At 38.2% G+C, this 17,893-nt stretch overlaps 1 protein-coding gene across 1 annotated transcript in view; it reads left to right on the top strand.

The window, feature by feature from the left end:
- Positions 1-17,893, top strand: part of LOC127424528 (transmembrane protein 132C-like) — a 363,330-nt gene that overhangs the window by 197,573 nt on the left and 147,864 nt on the right. Inside the window, exon 3 of the mRNA XM_051669844.1 lies at positions 7,665-7,808. Coding sequence (XP_051525804.1) covers positions 7,665-7,808 — 144 coding nt within the window. The remainder of the gene's footprint in view (positions 1-7,664; positions 7,809-17,893) is intronic.

The following is a 17,893-nucleotide window of genomic DNA, read 5'->3' as shown; positions in this document are numbered from 1 at the left end:
TCCCCACAGCCTCAGTTTTGTACTCAATCATTTGAGTTATTGACATTTAAAACTGAAAGTCTATTGATTTTTAAGAAAAATAAGTCACATAGGAAAAAAAAAGAACATAGATATTTGAAATATGAGCCCAAAACTTGACATTTCAATTAATGTTTAATTTAGACAAATGACCAAAGCTCAGCCATGCAACTCTATGTGGCACAAGCTGAAAGGTTCTTATCTTCTATAGCCAGTCAACTCACTCACATGTGACCTGTTAAGTCAAACGGCTCGCATGGTATAAGCTGATTGGTCCTCTGACTTGTTATTGGGTATCTAATCAACTTGAGTCTCTCGCTTTGTCTAACATTTAAATGGCTCAGTTTTGTTGATAAGCTGTTTCTTTGCAGTGCAGTGCGAGGGTTTATTTTTTTTTCCCCTGAAAATGCTATTTGCTTGGGTGTATTGCTTGGGCTTTTCTTCTATCAGCTTAGCCATGACACATACTGTAGAAGCACATCATTAACAAGGTTAGCCTTAGCCAAATCTGGCTGGTACACATCGTTGTCTTAGGTCATTTCATTAAATTAATCCATACATAGATAGTTTTAGTCACTAATTAAATAATCTCCAGGCTTTCCTGGCTTAGGTTGAACATTATGAGTTAGGTCACTAGTCGTTTGAGCTATTCGGCTAAGCAGGCCAAGGCACACATCGAAATTTAGTTATTTAGCATTACGCCATTAGCTAGCATACACTACCGAGTGCACATGGCTCTTTGGAGAAGCAGCAGTACATAGGTCTTGGCAATGGATCTGCTTGGTTGGGGGATTGTGTTTGTGTTTTGTGCAGCTTCCCTTCTTTTTTGTGGGATTGTTTGTAATGTCTTTTTGTGTATAATAAATGCTCGATGCAGCATGTTTTGTGTTTGTTGATATGTGCAGCAGCAGCATCATGTCTCCATGCTAACTCATTATAAATGTGTATTTTCTTGCAGTAGCAAGTCTCCGCAAGTGCGTTAGCAGATCTAGTCTGCCAAGACCAATATCCTATCGATATGTCATACCCACATTATCATGCTAAATCTTTCCAAGCGTTTCATGACTGAACTTGATTTTTTCAATAATGATAAAGCAGCCACAATCGGTGCTAAAATAGCGCCACGTCTTGAGTAGTAAAATTAAGTAATTTTCAGTGTGCAAACACTTTCTAAATTCTACTTTAAATATAGCAATGTTAATTGATATGTTTTAAACAGTGCATCTACCAGAACTTCCAGCAAAAGCTTGGAATTTATGACTTTTGCTTGTCTTCACCTCACAGTGATTGGCTGCTCCCCACTTTTTTTTTTTTTCATCTTCTATTTGCATAAAGTTAAGCATTTACTGACTTTTAGATGCTCTCACTGCTTGTTCTAATGCCAGTCCCACTGCCTAGATCCTAGTGGGGTCTTTGTCAACTGGGACCTCCAAAAATCTTTGAACATGCAAGACACATTGTTAATTGATTGTGATGGTTCAGATAATTGAGAAAAGGAAAGAGTGAGGTGAAAAGATAATAAAAATACTGACAGTAAATCAATTCATCACCATGTTTAGCTGGATTAATGGTATCATTATTTAGTTTATCAGAATTCAGCTTTTGCTGATTCTTGAGATAAGGGACAAAACATGTTTTATATCTTCACTTGTATTTTTTAATATGAAATTAATATATTTGTAGACAAAGGTCTCAGTTAATGAACCATGTCAGGGAACAAGTGTTTTTGAAAATTGACATTTATTCACTTCATAACTTACATTTTAATGTAATTTGTATCAGCTCCATCAGACACTCTAAAAAGCATGCTATTTTAATTTGATCCAACGAATTTAATGATCTAATAATGGTGTTCAGTAAAGGAGTTAAGTAATAAATTACATTGTATATATATATATATATATATATATATACCAGCAGAAAACAAGGTCTGTAATAACTGCAGCTGGAGCCAGGATGACTTATGGCAGAAGTCACACCCACATCCGATTCCCCAGTAAGACCCCCAGGACAAAGGTGGATAAAACCCTACTCTTGAAGATATACCTTACTGCAGAGTTAGGTTCTAACACATTTGGCATGAGATCTTCAAAAGAACCCAAAGAACCTGACTGACTGGTTCAGGTGTATTTGATTAGAGCTGGATACAATGCAACACTCCATTACCAGGAATGAGCTCTTTTGAGAGAGAGAAAAAAAAAAAAAAAAAAAATGCTCTTCATCACCCCCATATATTTAGCATTATTAAATAAGCCATGGAAATGTGATCAGCATATTGTGCTAGTTAGTTTATGAGAATTTTGGTTGACTTTGACTTCTGTTATATTGCAGTAGTTCTGTAATTGCCTGTTGTTCTACCCTGATAATATGTGAGCTGCAGACAATTTCTTAATGCATTATAAAGTATGCAAAGAGCATCATTTGCAGACTTCAGTTTAGCCACATGGGTATTATGCTTCTGCAGAGAATATGTTACACTAATAATGAGCTGATCTACAATCTGCCATCCTTTAGAGTTTTAGCATGTTAGTCAAAGACCAACCACTGATAAAGACAGTTGTCTTGTGCTCTAGTCAAGAGTGTAGCAGATGTGGGGGACATCCAATACCCCCCAGTGATGTTCCTCATCACTATGCACAAACTTGTCATTAGCATTGTTTTCATGACAATGAAGTCACTCTCACCGAAGCCACAACCGCTCACCGGCACAGAGCAAATAATTAACAAATCATTAACATTACATCGTGATTTAAGATGTGGTATCTAAATGGGGTTTGTGTGTGTAACGTCTGAAAGGAGGTCACGAGAGCAGGATCCAAGTGCAGCAAGTTTTAATGATAAATGAAATAAAAAATAAAATAAAAAAAAACAGAGTAAAACTGGGGACCATGAAGCAAGAACAAAAGCCATAAACAAACAAGAACTAACTAGGACCATGAACTTGATAAAACACATGCATAAACATAACACACAAGGACTGAAAAGAAATCAGGGCATTATATACACCAGGGATAATGAGTTAATGAAACACAGGTGAGGAAAATAGAGGACAGCTGGCAGTGATGAGGGCAGGGAATTATGGGAAGTGTAGTCCGGGAGGAACAGATGACAGGGGAGAAACACAAAGCAAACAACAGTGAATCATGACAATATTATATCTATATAATGAATAATAGTTTATTTGGCCTGCTTATTTCTTGTCAACTTTATCTCAGAATCAAACAGAGATTACATTTAGACAGTGAGCACAAATTCGGATGTTAATTGGGATGTAGATCCTATTTAAACAGTTACAGCTTCTGTCTGGAAACTTTTGTTTCTTTATGTGTTCAACATCAGATTTTACTTTTTACTTTTTTTTTCTGGAACTGTTAGGTATGTTTTAATGTGTCTTACATGTGTGTCTTACAGTACATAAATGTAAGCCATCCACTTTTAAAATCATTTACATCCCTTGCCCAAGTCCTTTGAGAATGGAGATGAAAGATAAATGTTAGCTAATTGTAACAAGACACGCACGTAGCGATATCCCATCTCTTCATTCTATAGTGTACAATAGTCATGCTTAACTGTTCTCAGACCTGCTGTCCCATCCCTCTGCTAATTATTCTCCATCTGACTACATCTGTTCACAGACCAGCTCTTACATATTTAATGAACCACTGTGCGCTTGAACAAACGTACATTGACATCCAGTGGTGAAACCTATTATGAATCAGAGGGTCGGTCTGCATGGATCAGAGGAGGCTGGTAATGAAGAATGTGTGGCTGAGCTAGACCTCACTCATTTCGGGTGCCTCTCCATCTGTTATTCCCCCTGGGACAATGATGGCCCCCTGTCACATGCTAATGTGGTCCCACCCCCAACCGAGCCTTTTGATTGGCTGTTTGTCTACCATTTGTCATCCTATTACCGGCCTGTGGTCTGCTGTGTACCTCTGTTACGTGCTACCTCTGTTATCTCTTTTGCCTCTGTTGGCCTTGAGCGGTTCTGAGCATGGAGAGAATGGAATCTATTCGAGCTCAGATCCACTTTTCTTTTTCATTACTGATGACACGCTACTGTGTCTGGATGAATTGGCCCAAATTCTACGCCTCTCTCCCTTGTCACTCTTTCTGTTAGAGTATTATTTCTTTTTGCAATTTTTGGTGTGTACACGGATATTGGATACTATTTTTTATTTTTTTGCTACAGACAATCTAACTCTTAGAGCTGCATGCCAAATTTAGATATGTGAATTCATGCTGGAGTAGGCAATTTTATTTGGGACGTGTGTTGAAGATAATAGGAGTGCAGAGTCAATTTGTCACAACAGGATCTAATAGCTTAACTATGCTATCCAATGTGAAATCTGAGGGGAAATTCACTTACACTGTTGCGTACGATATTTCAGGATAAAACTTCCATCTTACTAACAACTAGTACACTATGCTGTAAGATTAATATCACCAGAACTTGAATTTGAAAAAGCCTCCAAATTCATGATCTTGTAAAAAGACTGAGTGTAATTTGATGTTATCGGTTAAAAATAATAATAATTAAAAAAATATATATATTTAAGTTTTAAACATTTTAAAATATTTTGTGAATTTACCTCATAGAAATTTGGGTTGTGAAATTCAAGTTTTAGTTATTTAGGTTGTGGATTTCAGGTCATGAAATTCAGGTCTCAATATTCAGGATGTTAAATACAATTTGAGAAATTCAGGTTGCAAAATTTGAGGATGACATCCGGGAATGCAAGGAAGACTCTTGGACAACTGCAAAGTGATGGAAACAACTCAAAATAAATTTAAACAACTGTGACTGTGAAAACACAAAAAGGTATACTGTAGGGATACTTATTATAATGTTTCACAAATGTTTTATGAAGAAAAGATCAACGTAATCAGTAAATTGGATAATTTATCTAACAGCAAGTTTCGTCAAGAACCTTATTTTATAATCATATAGGCAAAGGACATTTACCAGAGGAAATGAATAATCAAACTACCTCATTTTAACTGCATGTCTGCAAATAAATAAATAAATCACAAGTATTAAATAATAAATCAAAAAATAAAAAGATATTTTTTATACATCTGTTAAACGTGACTCTCTCTCTCTCTCTCTCTCTCTCTCTCTCTCTCTCTATATATATATATACACTGGCAGTCAAAAGTTTGGAATAATGTACAGATTTTGCTCTTTGCAAATTGGTACTTTTATTCACCAAAGTGGCATTCAGCTGATCACAATGTATAGTCAGGACATTAATAACGAGAAAAATTACTATTACAATTTGAAAAAAAAAAAAAAAAAACCTACTTCAAAGAGTTCTCATCAAAAAATCCTCCACGTGCAACAATGACAGTTTTTCAGATCCTTGGCATTCCAGCTGTCAGTTTGTCCAGATACTCAGGTGACATTTCACCCCATGCTTCCTGTAGCACTTGCCATAGATGTGGCTGTCTTGTCGGGCACTTCTCTTGCACCTTACAGTCTAGCTGATCCCACAAAAGCTCAATGGGGTTAAGATCCATAACACTCTTTTCCAATTATCTGTTGTCCAATGTCTGTGTTTCTTTGCCCACTCTAACCTTTTCTTTTTGTTTTTCTGTTTCAAAAGTGTTTTTTTCTTTGCAATTCTTCCCATAAGGCCTGCACCCCTGAGTCTTCTCTTTACTGTTGTACATGAAACTGGTGTTGAGCAAGTAGAATTCAATGAATTCATCTATTTCTCAAACTAGAGACTCTGATGTACTTATCTATATACTTATATATATATATATATATATTAGATTTATTATAAATAGACATTAAAGTCTCATACCATGAGTATTCCAAATAAATAGCATTTATCAATGGTAAGTTGAAGTGTGTGGGGTTCTGGAAATACAGAAAATATACAAAATATAATTAAACATAAATATATACATTAACAAGGGTAAATCTGTTAACTGGCACTTGAATAATTATTTTAATCAGAGTAATCAGTATTGTATAAAGCATGCTACGTGAACTAGATATAAGATAAACAATATACATACAAAGAAATACTATTAAAGATTATGTGGTGATAATACTAAGTAGTAGAGGAAACTGAATAAATATATATATATATATATATATATATATATATATATATATATATATATATATATATATATATATATATATATATATATATATATATATATATATATATATATATATATATGTATATTACATCGACACTTGTTTGCTCTTCCTTGCATTCCCGGATGTCGAATTTTGCGACCTGAATTTCTCAACCCGTATTTAACAACCTGAATATTGAGAACTGAATTTCACGACCTAAAATCCACCACTTGAATAATTAAAACTTGAATTTCTTAACCCAATTTTATGAAATATTTAAAATTAACCCAATTTTAAGAAATATTTAAAATTAAAAGCAAAATTTTTCGATAACATCAAATTACACTCAGTGTTTTTTCAGGATCATGAATTTGGAGGCTTTTTCAAATTCAATTCTGGTGATATTAATCTAACGCCATAGTACACCAGTTCAAAGAAATAGTTCATCCAAAAATAAAAATCTGTCATCATTTTCCTCATGTGGCTCTAAACCCCTATGACTTTGTTTTCTTATTCAGAACATAAAATGAGATGTTTTAATACATATTACAGCCTGTTTATTTTTTAAGTCTTTAAACTTGAAAAGATGTCACTGAAGTAATGAAAGGTATTTCTAGTGCCTTTTTTTTTTTTTTTTTGTCTGTATATTAGCTCTGTATTTATCTAAGTGGATTAGCCAGAACATAAGTGATTGGTACAAAACCTGCCACTGTGCACTGCTCAACTATGAGAGCTCTTGAGCTAGCAAAAATGAAAGCTTATGATAGTTTTTAATCAAGTGCCTGTTATATGGGTAGCTCAGTGTGAATTGTTATCCAGTAGGTCAAGTGTAGGCCATAGATGAGAGACAGAGAGACTTAAGTACTTTAAACAGTTGCAGGGCTCAATCAGCTTCATATAAGTCTCTCATTTTATGCAATGGTCAGATTGATAGGAGAAAGCAATGGATCCTGTGAAGAATGGTCTCTGGGGTTGACACTCAAGTAGTGCAATATTATGTTAATCTGCTTTTGTGAGTGAATGCTATGTAAATGGTAAGTGGAGGGTCATACATAGATGTATTAACTGGGATTTTTAAATGGTACACTACATGGCTAAAAGTATGTGGACAACCCATAATTGAAAGGTTTGACTGTTTCAGCTTGACCCATTACTTGCATGTGTATAAAATCAACCATACAGCATTCAAGCTCTTTTTTTTTTTTCTTTTTAATTCAAGCCCCTATGCTCACCAAAGTGAGGTCCATAAAGAAATTATTAATTGATTCAGGTGTGGAGTAACTTGACAGGCCTGAACAAAGACCAGACCTGTGTGTGGTTTAAATGTGTCACAAATGTGTAGTTACTGGCAGAATACTCATCATGTACATCAGGGTTAGTTAGAATTCAACCAATCAAATCCTCAGTAATGTCAAAAGTGCTTTTGGAAATTAGAATTTTTTAGAAAAACAAGTTATTTCTTACCTTTCTGCTTCTTATGCTTCTGTGACTTTAAGACTGCATTGCAGTAATATTCTCTTTCTCTTTGTTTTTTTCTACACTGCAGGGTGAAGTTAAAAGATGGCGTGGCATTCCTTGGTGCCCGACCCAGTAACCCCACACTCTGGATGGTTAGTCAAGATGTAAGAACAGAAGGTCATAAGGTTGTGACCTTGCATTGTCGCCGTAAGGATTCCAGCTATGGACAGAGGTCAGTTTTCTCACATTTCTTGGAACTAAAGGATAGCCTCTCACTTCACATACACTTATGCAGTGGTGTATGATTTGAGTGCTTCATAAATAGCTGTTGTCTCAGGAGTGTCAAATAGCATGTCAAAGTAATATTTGGAATTGGTTCTTTGCCTTCTAATGAACATATGAAAAAAGGGGGAGCTCATTAGGGACTACTTTTTATTATTGTAAGGAAAGGATGGCTTTGCTAAAATATACAGTGTGTTCACATATACAGTGGGGCCCAAAAAGTATTTGGACATTTGAGACACACTTAAAAAATATCTGAATGTTGTTGCATGATATAACAAAATATCAGACTAAGTGGCATTTATTTTAAAGAAATATAGCAGAAGCACACACAAGCAATGTCACAAAGTGAAATTTAAATGATAAAAGAGTAGATATATTGTTCTAAATTAAGCCAAAATGTACTCTGACAATTTCTGGTTGTCAACATGTAAGTGGAACAGTGAAATACCCATAGTTAAGAGTCCAAAAGACTCAAAATACTTTTTGGGGCCACTGTACAGAATATGTTCAATACTGTATGTTTTGAGACAGAAGACACGAGTTGCCTCGAGATTTCCCCAACTCATCAAATAGTAATATTGGGATTATGATAACAAGGACTGGACATCAACAGAGATATTAAAGGCAAGATTTTAATACCATTTGATGGACTTAAGAGCGTGGTTGGGAAATCACTTTGAAGTTGTTAGAAGTCACAGAAACATGTCCAGCTGATACTTAATGTCCAAACAGAGAGTGTTTGGACCAATTTAACACTACTCTAGGCTAAAGCAGCAATTTTACTTTTACACTATATGCCTGTCTTTGCAAATTAATCTTAGCTGACAGGAAATAGTTAACAACATATCTCCGTTTCCCTTCCTATTTGCATTAGAATATTGAATCAGTGATCCAAGGGGGGCTAAAAGTTGTTTCGTCCATTTCCGAATCTAATTTGCATGCTCAAATTAATCTGAAAAATAGGAAACCGTGTTGATGGATGCAGAAGAAAAAAACATGCTGCTTGTAATTAAGTGTGGATGTGCAGTCTTTGTGTGTTATCATGCTCTAAATCACATTTCTCCACAGATCTGGAAATAGTATTAATGAACTGGGCTCTGCACTGACAGGTGTAATTTTATGCATTAAATGCGGTTTGATGGAGGTCTGTAAACTTAAAAGATTAAGTCCAGTGCTATAGTGCAACTCAGCATGGAAACACACGAATGAAACACCCATATAAAAAAGCCTTTTGCATAACTGCATGCACCTTGCCTGTATTAGAAATTAAAAATTAAAGAGAGTTTGTTGTTATTTTTATTTTTGGTAATTTCTCCATAGCAGAATACATTTGAATTAATTAAACATTATTCTTTTTTATTTTTTTAACTGAAACTAATTGTTGAATGATAAATAATTGCACATCAATCAAGGATTTCCTTTTCATCTTTAAATTTCAAGGTTTTCTGGGATAACCCTAGAAACTCAGGCTGCCAAGCAAATGGTGTAAGCAACAGCATACTAAAATATTACCATCACAGCATTTCCAGTGCATGTTTATACATTTGGACGCCTGTAACAAAAAAAGAAAGAAAGAAAAATAATATATTTTAAGAGTACATTTGTGTGAATCCAGGGTCCCTTAACATTTGCCATTTGATATATTGCTGCTTGGATTGAGGGAACTGTGGCCATGAGCTAAAACTAGATTTCAAAGCAGTTTTGTCACTCATCCCAATCTTCTGCCAGGTCTTTAGAGGTTGAAACACAGTGTATGGCTGAACTTCACCAGAGGCACTGCTGTAAAAATTATTTCCTTTTTTTGAAAAATGCCCCTCCAAAGGTCTGTTTCACCATGTCCAAATATGGTATGCAGGGTTAATTATTTAAAGGAAAATTTAAGTCATTTACTCTCCCTCATGTCATTTCAAACCTGTATGATGTTATTTCTTCAGTGGATCACAAAAGGTGAATTTTTGAAGAACATCTATGGCACCATTAAATGTATCGCTTCAAGTTTGACGTCAGTGACTAAATATTTGGTTCTTGCTTGTCTTGTGACCAAACGTCATTGACCTCTCTAACCTGATGTGATGCATCTAATTGCACCAAATTTTATTTGAGATCTACAGTGCAGGGCAAGATTTTCAGTAAACAATTACTTACATTTTGGCCTTTTCATCACACAAAGCTATTTTATGCCTTCAAAAGACTTGGTATATAATGCACAAGTCGTTTAGAAGGCTTTCATGATACTTTTATTGTTTTTGTGTTTTTTATTTTTTTTATTTTGGAGCTCTACACCCATATCCACAAAGTGGCTATGATATTGTTAAAAATTTACATTTTGTGTTCCACAGAAGAAAGAAAGTCATACAGGTTTGGAACGAATTAATGATGACATAATTTTTAGTTTTGGATAAATGATCCCTTTAACTTAATGTAATTCTAATAAGTGTGTTCTGTACTATGCTTTAGTATATAGTAAGTGCTATTTTATTTATTTTTTTCTCTCATTTTAAAGATTATCTGATTTGAAGAGAATGTGTTGCTTGAACAAATCATGTATATATGGTCTGTTTTTATAAGTGGTTCTTATACATAAAGTAAAAAGGTTTCAAGTGTGTATAAGATTTTGCTTACTCAATTTGCACAAAATGCCAAATGTTCATCAATCCAGTATAAACTTGAAATAGAAATCATTCCAAAGAAACACAAAAGTCCTATACAAATGGCACTAGTTTTCCATGAGGATGTTAGGTAAATTTGTGTTTAACAGACCTACTTTGTGATTTTAATTTGCCCAAATCGAATGCGAATTGAATTATTTGGGGTTTTATGCACCACCTCCATCAAAATGATGGAAAACAATAACTACTGTTTTTCAGCCAAATCTGGTGTCCTGTGATTGCAGTATATATATATATAATTTTTTTTTTCTTCACAACACTTCTCAGTTTATTTTGACCTTCTTTAAATAATGTAACTAAAGCTAAAATCTTGTTGCACTGCCTGGTGCACCATTATTATGGACTTTTCCCATTCAGTGTGGAAACGTAATTCAATTAATAAGGAGAGCAAGCTTCTGTAAACTGCTCAGAATGGCTGCTGTGGTAGCAATATCATGTCAATTAATATCTTCCCATAATTATATACATAATTTTACAAGTATATAATTCATGACATATATAAGTCTTGTTCATTTCAGTGGGTTTTGTAATGAACGAATCCAGAGAACGCAATCTTCATTAAAATTATGGTCCCAATCCTGTCTGAATCAGTACATGAAATCACAGACGTCCGCTATATATAATAGCAACTCAGACATCATTTATAAAGCTAATACCATCTGAATAGTGCTATAGAATTTTGCTGTTGCCTTCCCTTAACCTGATATTGTGAAATTGAATGGAATATTAACCGAGTTACCCAGCTGCGTTTGTAATGGGGAGTCCCTAGCCATGTCACATGACAAATTTCTACTTAATTTAGTCTGGCATTGATCTAAGACCAGGAGTTTCAGACTAAATAAAGCATGTTAACTTTAGTCTGGGTCTATTGGGATGGCCCGAACTAATCTGTCCAGATGGCGCAGGCATTTTTTACTGAGTCAAAAAGAGCACCACTGAGCATACTGTGTATGATCCATTTGTCTCTTTCATCTGCCTTCCTTATACTTCCTCTCACTGCTCAAGTATGATTCATCTTTGTCTTACGTTTCTTTCTTTTCTGTTTATTTTAATTCCCTGTAAACTATTGCACATTTTATACATATGGGGTCTCACTAGATATAGATGTCCCTTTGCCATAACAAAATGCAAAGCTACAAGTATAAATCATTTAAAATTTGTTTGAAATGTTTGGCTTTTAATGCAGCCATCAAAGTTTGCTAGGATCCACCACTGTTCATCTAGTGGTCTCAATGATAAAAAAAAAAAATTTAAAAACAAAAATGAATGCAGAAGTCGTATGATTGTGTGAGGAACAGATCAAAATGTAAGTTATTATTCACTGACAATCTTCCCCACCAGATCATTCAGTAAGTTGAACTCAAGAACCGAGCAGTATGGTTGTTTTAAATTGGATTTATTTTTCTACTTAATGCTTCAGAAAAAACAGCCCAGATCTGTTTTGTGAACTGGATCACACAAATTTTCATTTCCTTTAAAGGGATAGTTCACCTAAAAATTTAAATTCTCACATGATTTACTCACCCTCCTGGCATCCCAGATGTGTATGACTTTCTTTCTTCTGCAGAACACAAATTATGATTTTTAAAAGAATATTTCAGCTCTGAAGGTCCATACCATGCAAGTGAATTGGTGCCAAAAGTTTGAAGCTCCAAAATCCACATAAAGGCTGCATAAAAGTAATCCATATGACTCCAGTGGTTAAATCCATGTGTTCATACATGATATGATAGTTGTGAGTGAGAAACAGATCAATATTTAGGTCGTTTTTCTTTTATCAAATTCTCCTCCCTGCCCAGTAGGGGGGTGATATGCATGAAGAATGTAAATCACCAAAAACAGAAGGAGAAAGTGAAAGTGAAGTGGAGACTGAATGAGCAGGGAGGAGAATTTATAGTAAAAAAGGACTTAAATATTGATCTGTTTCTATCCCACTCCTATCATATTGCTTCTGAAGATATGGATTTAACCACCAGAGTCATCTGGAGTAATTTTAAGTTGCCCATATGTGGGTTTTGGAGCTTCCAAATTTTGGTCACCATTCACTTGCATTGTATTGACATACAGAGCTGAAATATTCTTCTAAAAATCTTCACTTGTGTTCTGCAGAGATATTTCATTTTTGGTTGAACTAACCCTTTAAGACCATCTTGTCAATTAGTCATTCAGACAACCCAATGACCAGTCAATTTTGAAAATATATAATAATACCTAATCCATTGTTATATTATCTCTTTCCATTTTTCCCACTTCATTCTCAATACTTGTTGGATCAGTTTCTATCACCATGCTGGACCTGTCATCTATTCTGCTTTCTTCAATATTCTCTTATTTATTTTTTTCATTCCCCTCTTCTCTGATGGAGGGATGAGGTCTTGACATGGATGGATGGCAGGGCAGGTTGATTCGCTCCAGCTCCCACCTCTTTCCCTTTATTACATTCTCTCGTACTTTTCTCGGCAGGGGAAATTTGATTAGGCATGCTATTACCTTCGGTGGGCACCTTTCACCTGTCATTTTTGAAAGGTGTTACAGCAGAATAAAATCTTCTGTCAGAGAGAGAGAGAGAGAGAGAGAGAGTAACAAGGAGAGGAAGGCTTAAGTAATTGCAATATGTACACAGAGACAAAAAATGACATAAGAAAAAGGAAGAAGGAGTGAAGGAAAGCAGGACATTGTTGTGTTTTTGTGTAGAGTCAGCAGCTTAGGCTGCTGTCAGAGTTCAGCCACTTATGTTGGTTGAGTTTTTGTTGTCTTTGTGGCTGAGTTCTGACACCCCTGTGTAGTGTTTTGTCTGGTCTATGTGAGAATGCATGCCTTGCCCTTTGGTGTTTTCATGCATTCTCTTGTCTTGTTGGTTACTGGCACGAATGCATTGCTCTTATGTCATCCTTGTGGCATGCACTCCTGTCAATTGTTACGTGTTTGCTTCAGGCATGCTTCGCATTGCGCTTGCTTTGGGCTGCACGTCCAGGTTGCGATCCTTTGTCATGTTGTGCTGGGGTTCGGCCGCTTCGGTCTTGGTGACTGTTTATCTGTGGACGAGCCCTTCCACAAATGTCCCTGTCGTTCGGCATGGGCGCATGTTGCCTTTGTCTCTGGCGATATGCGCTCGTGTCATTCGGTGTTTGTGTCTGTGAGAGCGCATGGCTTTATTTAGTTTCTGTATTGCCACTTGTCTCTCGGTCTTGCGTCTATTTTATTGGTTTCACCTGTCCCTGGTTTCACCTGTCCATGCTTAATCTGTTTCTTTCTCTCCCTATATTAGCTCCTCGTGTATGCTGTCATGTGCTGGATTGTTTCATTTAATTCATTCACTAATGTCCTTGAGTGTCCCTGTTTGCTGTCTGCCTTCTCTGTTAGTTTATTCTATTTTGGTTTTGTTTTGTTTTCTCCATTGAGAGAGTTTTGCTTTTGTGTGTTTTCTGTTTTATTTAATAAAAGCTCATTGTTGATCATCTGCACTTGGGTCCTTCCTTCTAACACCCCAATCCGTGACAGAACAATCAAGCCACTACTGGACCCAGCAGAGGCACAGTGGGCATCTTCCTTTTTCCATCTCCCCTCATTTTATTTTCCATCCATCAGCACATGATTCAACTCATCCACATCTGTCAGAGGGGAACTAACGTAATTTTTTGATTGCAGTGGACGAGCTGTATTTTGATGAGACTAATCTTAAGGAGGTATTTACCATCTGCCTCAATCAGTCTCTCAGTCGGGGGGAGATTGAAAAGCTGGGGCATTTGGGCTTTTGGGACTTTGTGTATCACCTTCTCAAGTGCGGGGAGTCTTCACTCCCATCCCAGGAGGAGATTCCCCTGGTGGGCATTACCATCTTCCCACCCACAACATGCCCATTCCCCAGTCCTCCTGTGACCGGTAAATGGAAGAGGAGGAGGAAGAACGGGTTAGCTGCAGCCCCCCCCCGCCCATCCCTGCTTCCGACTGCCAGGAGGCGGTGGCCATTGTCGCTGCAGTTCCCCTGCCACTGCCAGCGTTCCCAGCCACGGATGCCATTCAAAGTCGCTGCCAGCATTCCCGGCCACGAAGGTAGTTCCCCAGTTACTGCCAGCATTCCTGGCCATGGAGGCCATTCCCCTGTTGCTGCCAGTGTTCTCGGCCATGGAGGCTGTTCCCCAGTCACTGCCAGCATTTCCGGCCATGGAGGCCGCTCCCCAGTCACTGCCTGCACTCATGGCCACGGAGATCCTTCCCCAGTTGCTGCCAGTGTACCCAACCATGGAGGCTGTTCCCCAGTCGCTTCTCGCACCAACGGCCATGAAGGCCGTTTTCCAGATGCTGCCAGCATTACCGCCCACAGCGATCAGCACACAGCCTGTTCAGTTCCCCATGGTCATTGGGTTTGTCCAGTTCCCTGAGGCTGTCAACAAGCCTGTCCTGTTCCTTCTGGTCATTGATGAGCCTGCCCAGTTACCTGTGGTCATCAAGTCTGTCCAGTTTCCTGAGGCTGTCGACAAGCCTGTCCTGTTTCCTGTGGCCATCAACGAGTCTGTCCAGTTCCCTGTGGCTGTTGACAAGTCTGTCCAGTTCCCCGTTGTCGCCGACAGGTCCTTCCAGTTTCCTGAGGCTGTCTATGAGCCTTTCCTGCTCCCTGTGGCCATTGACGAGCCTGTCCAGTTCCCTGTGGTCATTAAGTCTGTCCTGTTCCCTGTGGCCATCGATGAGCCTGTCCAGTTCCCAGTGGCTGGTCCTGACCTCTTCCCAGTAGCCATTACCCTACCTGCCCTGCCTTTTGTGTCTGTCCAGTCAGCCCTGTTGTAGCCTCCTCCCTGGCCACTGGACTCAGACCCTCTTTTAAAACTTCTCCCTTGGCCACCTGACCATTACCCACTCCGGAAGCATCTTCCCTGTGTGCTTCTTCCAGACCAGGCCTTAGAACTAACTTAGAACTTAGGGCTAATTACAGAGTTAAGCTACTTATGTTGGTTGTATTTTTGTTGCCTTTGTGGCTGAGCTCTGACACCCCTTTTTAGTGTTGTGTCTAATCTATGTGAGAATGCATGGCTCGCCCTTTTGGCATTGTCATGCATTCTCTTGTCTTGTTGGTTATTGGCATGAGTGTATTGCTCTTATGTCATTCTTGTGGTTTGCAATCGTGTCAATTGTTTCGTGTTTTTCTCTCGCAACCTCGGGTGCGCTTCGCGTTGCACTCACTTTGCGTTGCGCATCTTGGTTGCAATCCTTTGTCATATTGTGCTGGGGTTCGGCCGCTTTGGTCTTGGTGCCTGTTTATCTGTGGCCGAGCGCTCTCACAAATGTCCCCGTCTTGTCTGATGTGTGGCATGGGCACATGTAGCCTTTGTCTATGGCGATATGCACTCGTGTCATTCAGGTGTTTGAGTCTGTGAGAGCACGTGTTTTTTTTTTTCTGTATTGCTACATGTCTTTCAGTCTTTCATCACACCCCGCCTCCTTGTCTCCTCATTATTAGTTTATTGGTTTCACCTGTCCCTGGTTAACCTGTTTCTTTTCTCTCCCTATATTAGCTCCTCGTGTATGCTGTCCTGTGCTGGATTGTTTCACTTCATTCGTTTGCTCCTGTCCTCATGTGTTTGTGTTTTCTGTCTTCCTTCCCTGTTAGTTTATCTTGTTTGGTTTTGTTTTGTTTTCTGTTTTATTTAATAAAAGCTCATTGTTGCCTATCTGCGCTTGGGTCCTTCCTTCATACACCCCGATCCGTGACAACTGCTGTTCATGGTGTAGTGTGTAGTGTTAGGTAGTTCAATCTGTCTGTCACACTGGCAGCTTTTGTTTGTGGGAAGAAGGTCAGAGCAATATTGAGTTTTGAACAAGAGTTCATCTCTCTTTTACTGATGAAAACTGCCAGGAGCATCTCATACTCTTTTAGAAATGTAGTCAATATGAGGAACAAAGGTTTTCAGCAAGAGTCCTATAATGCCAAGTATCTTTATGGAAGAGCTATGGAAGTTTTCAATACTGACTTGAAAAAAACATTTAACGGGTCTTGCAGTGAAGTGGTTGAAGATTCGGGCTGGTTACTGAAAGGTTGAAGGTTTAAACCTGGTTTGTGGTGTTCCATGGCCCGAAGCAGTGTTTCCCAATTCTGGTGAAATGCTTTTTGGATGTCGCCCAATTTTGAGTCACTTCATTCAACTCATCAGCTTATTAGTAGAGACTGTGAAAGAGCTTCTCACATGAATGCACAAAGGTGGGTGCGGATGTCAAGATTTTTGTGAATAAGGACTTGAGTATTGGTCAGTTTCTCACCCAAAACCTTTAGGATGAATTGAAATGCAGATTGTGAACCAGATGCTCTCACCCAGCATCAGTGTCTAACCCAACTGAAGCTCTTGTGTCTGAATGTGAGAAAATCCCTGCAGCCATGTTTCAACATCTAGTGGAAAGCCTTCTCAGAAGAGTAGAAGCTGCTGCCACAGAGGACCACCTGAATATTAATGGAGTGGTTTTAAAATTAATATTAAATTAAAATATGCATCAGCATTGAACGGAACAATTTACCCCAGATTGCTCCAGTGGGATTGCCACTTTAATGAATGCTCTATAAGTTGCTTTTGGATAAATTACATCTTAAATCTGCAGTAAGCGATTTGTTGAAATGCCATGCACAAAATGTCCTTACTGCCTGACAGATATCACTGAAATATGTGTCCTGAGAAAATACTCCTGTCTTTCTGACAGCCCTTGACTCTGTAAACAGCAGAAAATCAACCGAAAACTTGGAGATGGCTCTCTGCCAGTCAATAATTTTGTGCTTGGGGGCTAGGGTAGCTCAGCGAGTAAAGATGCTGACTGCCACACCTGGAGTCACAAGTTCGAATCCAGGGTGTGCTGAGTGATTCCAGCCAGGTCTCCTAAGCAACCAAATTGGCCCGGTTGCTAGGGAGGGTAGAGTCACATGGGGTAACCTCCTCGTGGTTGCTATAATGTGGTTCTTGCTCTCGGTGGGGCGCATGGTGAGATGTGCGTGAATGCCATGGAGAATAGCGTGAAGCCTTCACATGCGCTATGTCTCCGCCGTAATGCGCTCAACAGGCCACGTGATAAGATGCACGGATTGAATATATCAGGTATGTGTTCATATATTGGAACTGTGCAGACCTTGCAGCGTAAATTAAGCCTAATATATCAAAACAAATAAAAATCAAATCACTTTTATTGTCACATAACATAACACACACAACACACTGATCTGGTGCAATTGATTTAAAATTGGCTTTGTTAAAGTCCCCAGTCACAATGAACGCAGCCTCAGGGTGCGAGGTTTCCTGCTTGCTTATACTCCCATACAGTTCCTTGAGTGCCCGGTCTGTGGCGGCTTGTGGCGGGATGTACACAGCAGTGATAATGACCGCTGTGA

Source organism: Myxocyprinus asiaticus, chromosome 33 (assembly GCF_019703515.2).
Source record: "Myxocyprinus asiaticus isolate MX2 ecotype Aquarium Trade chromosome 33, UBuf_Myxa_2, whole genome shotgun sequence".
NCBI classification, from domain to species: domain Eukaryota; kingdom Metazoa; phylum Chordata; class Actinopteri; order Cypriniformes; family Catostomidae; genus Myxocyprinus; species Myxocyprinus asiaticus.
Note: the sequence above shows the minus strand (reverse complement) of the source record. Positions and strands in the feature narration are given on the sequence as shown.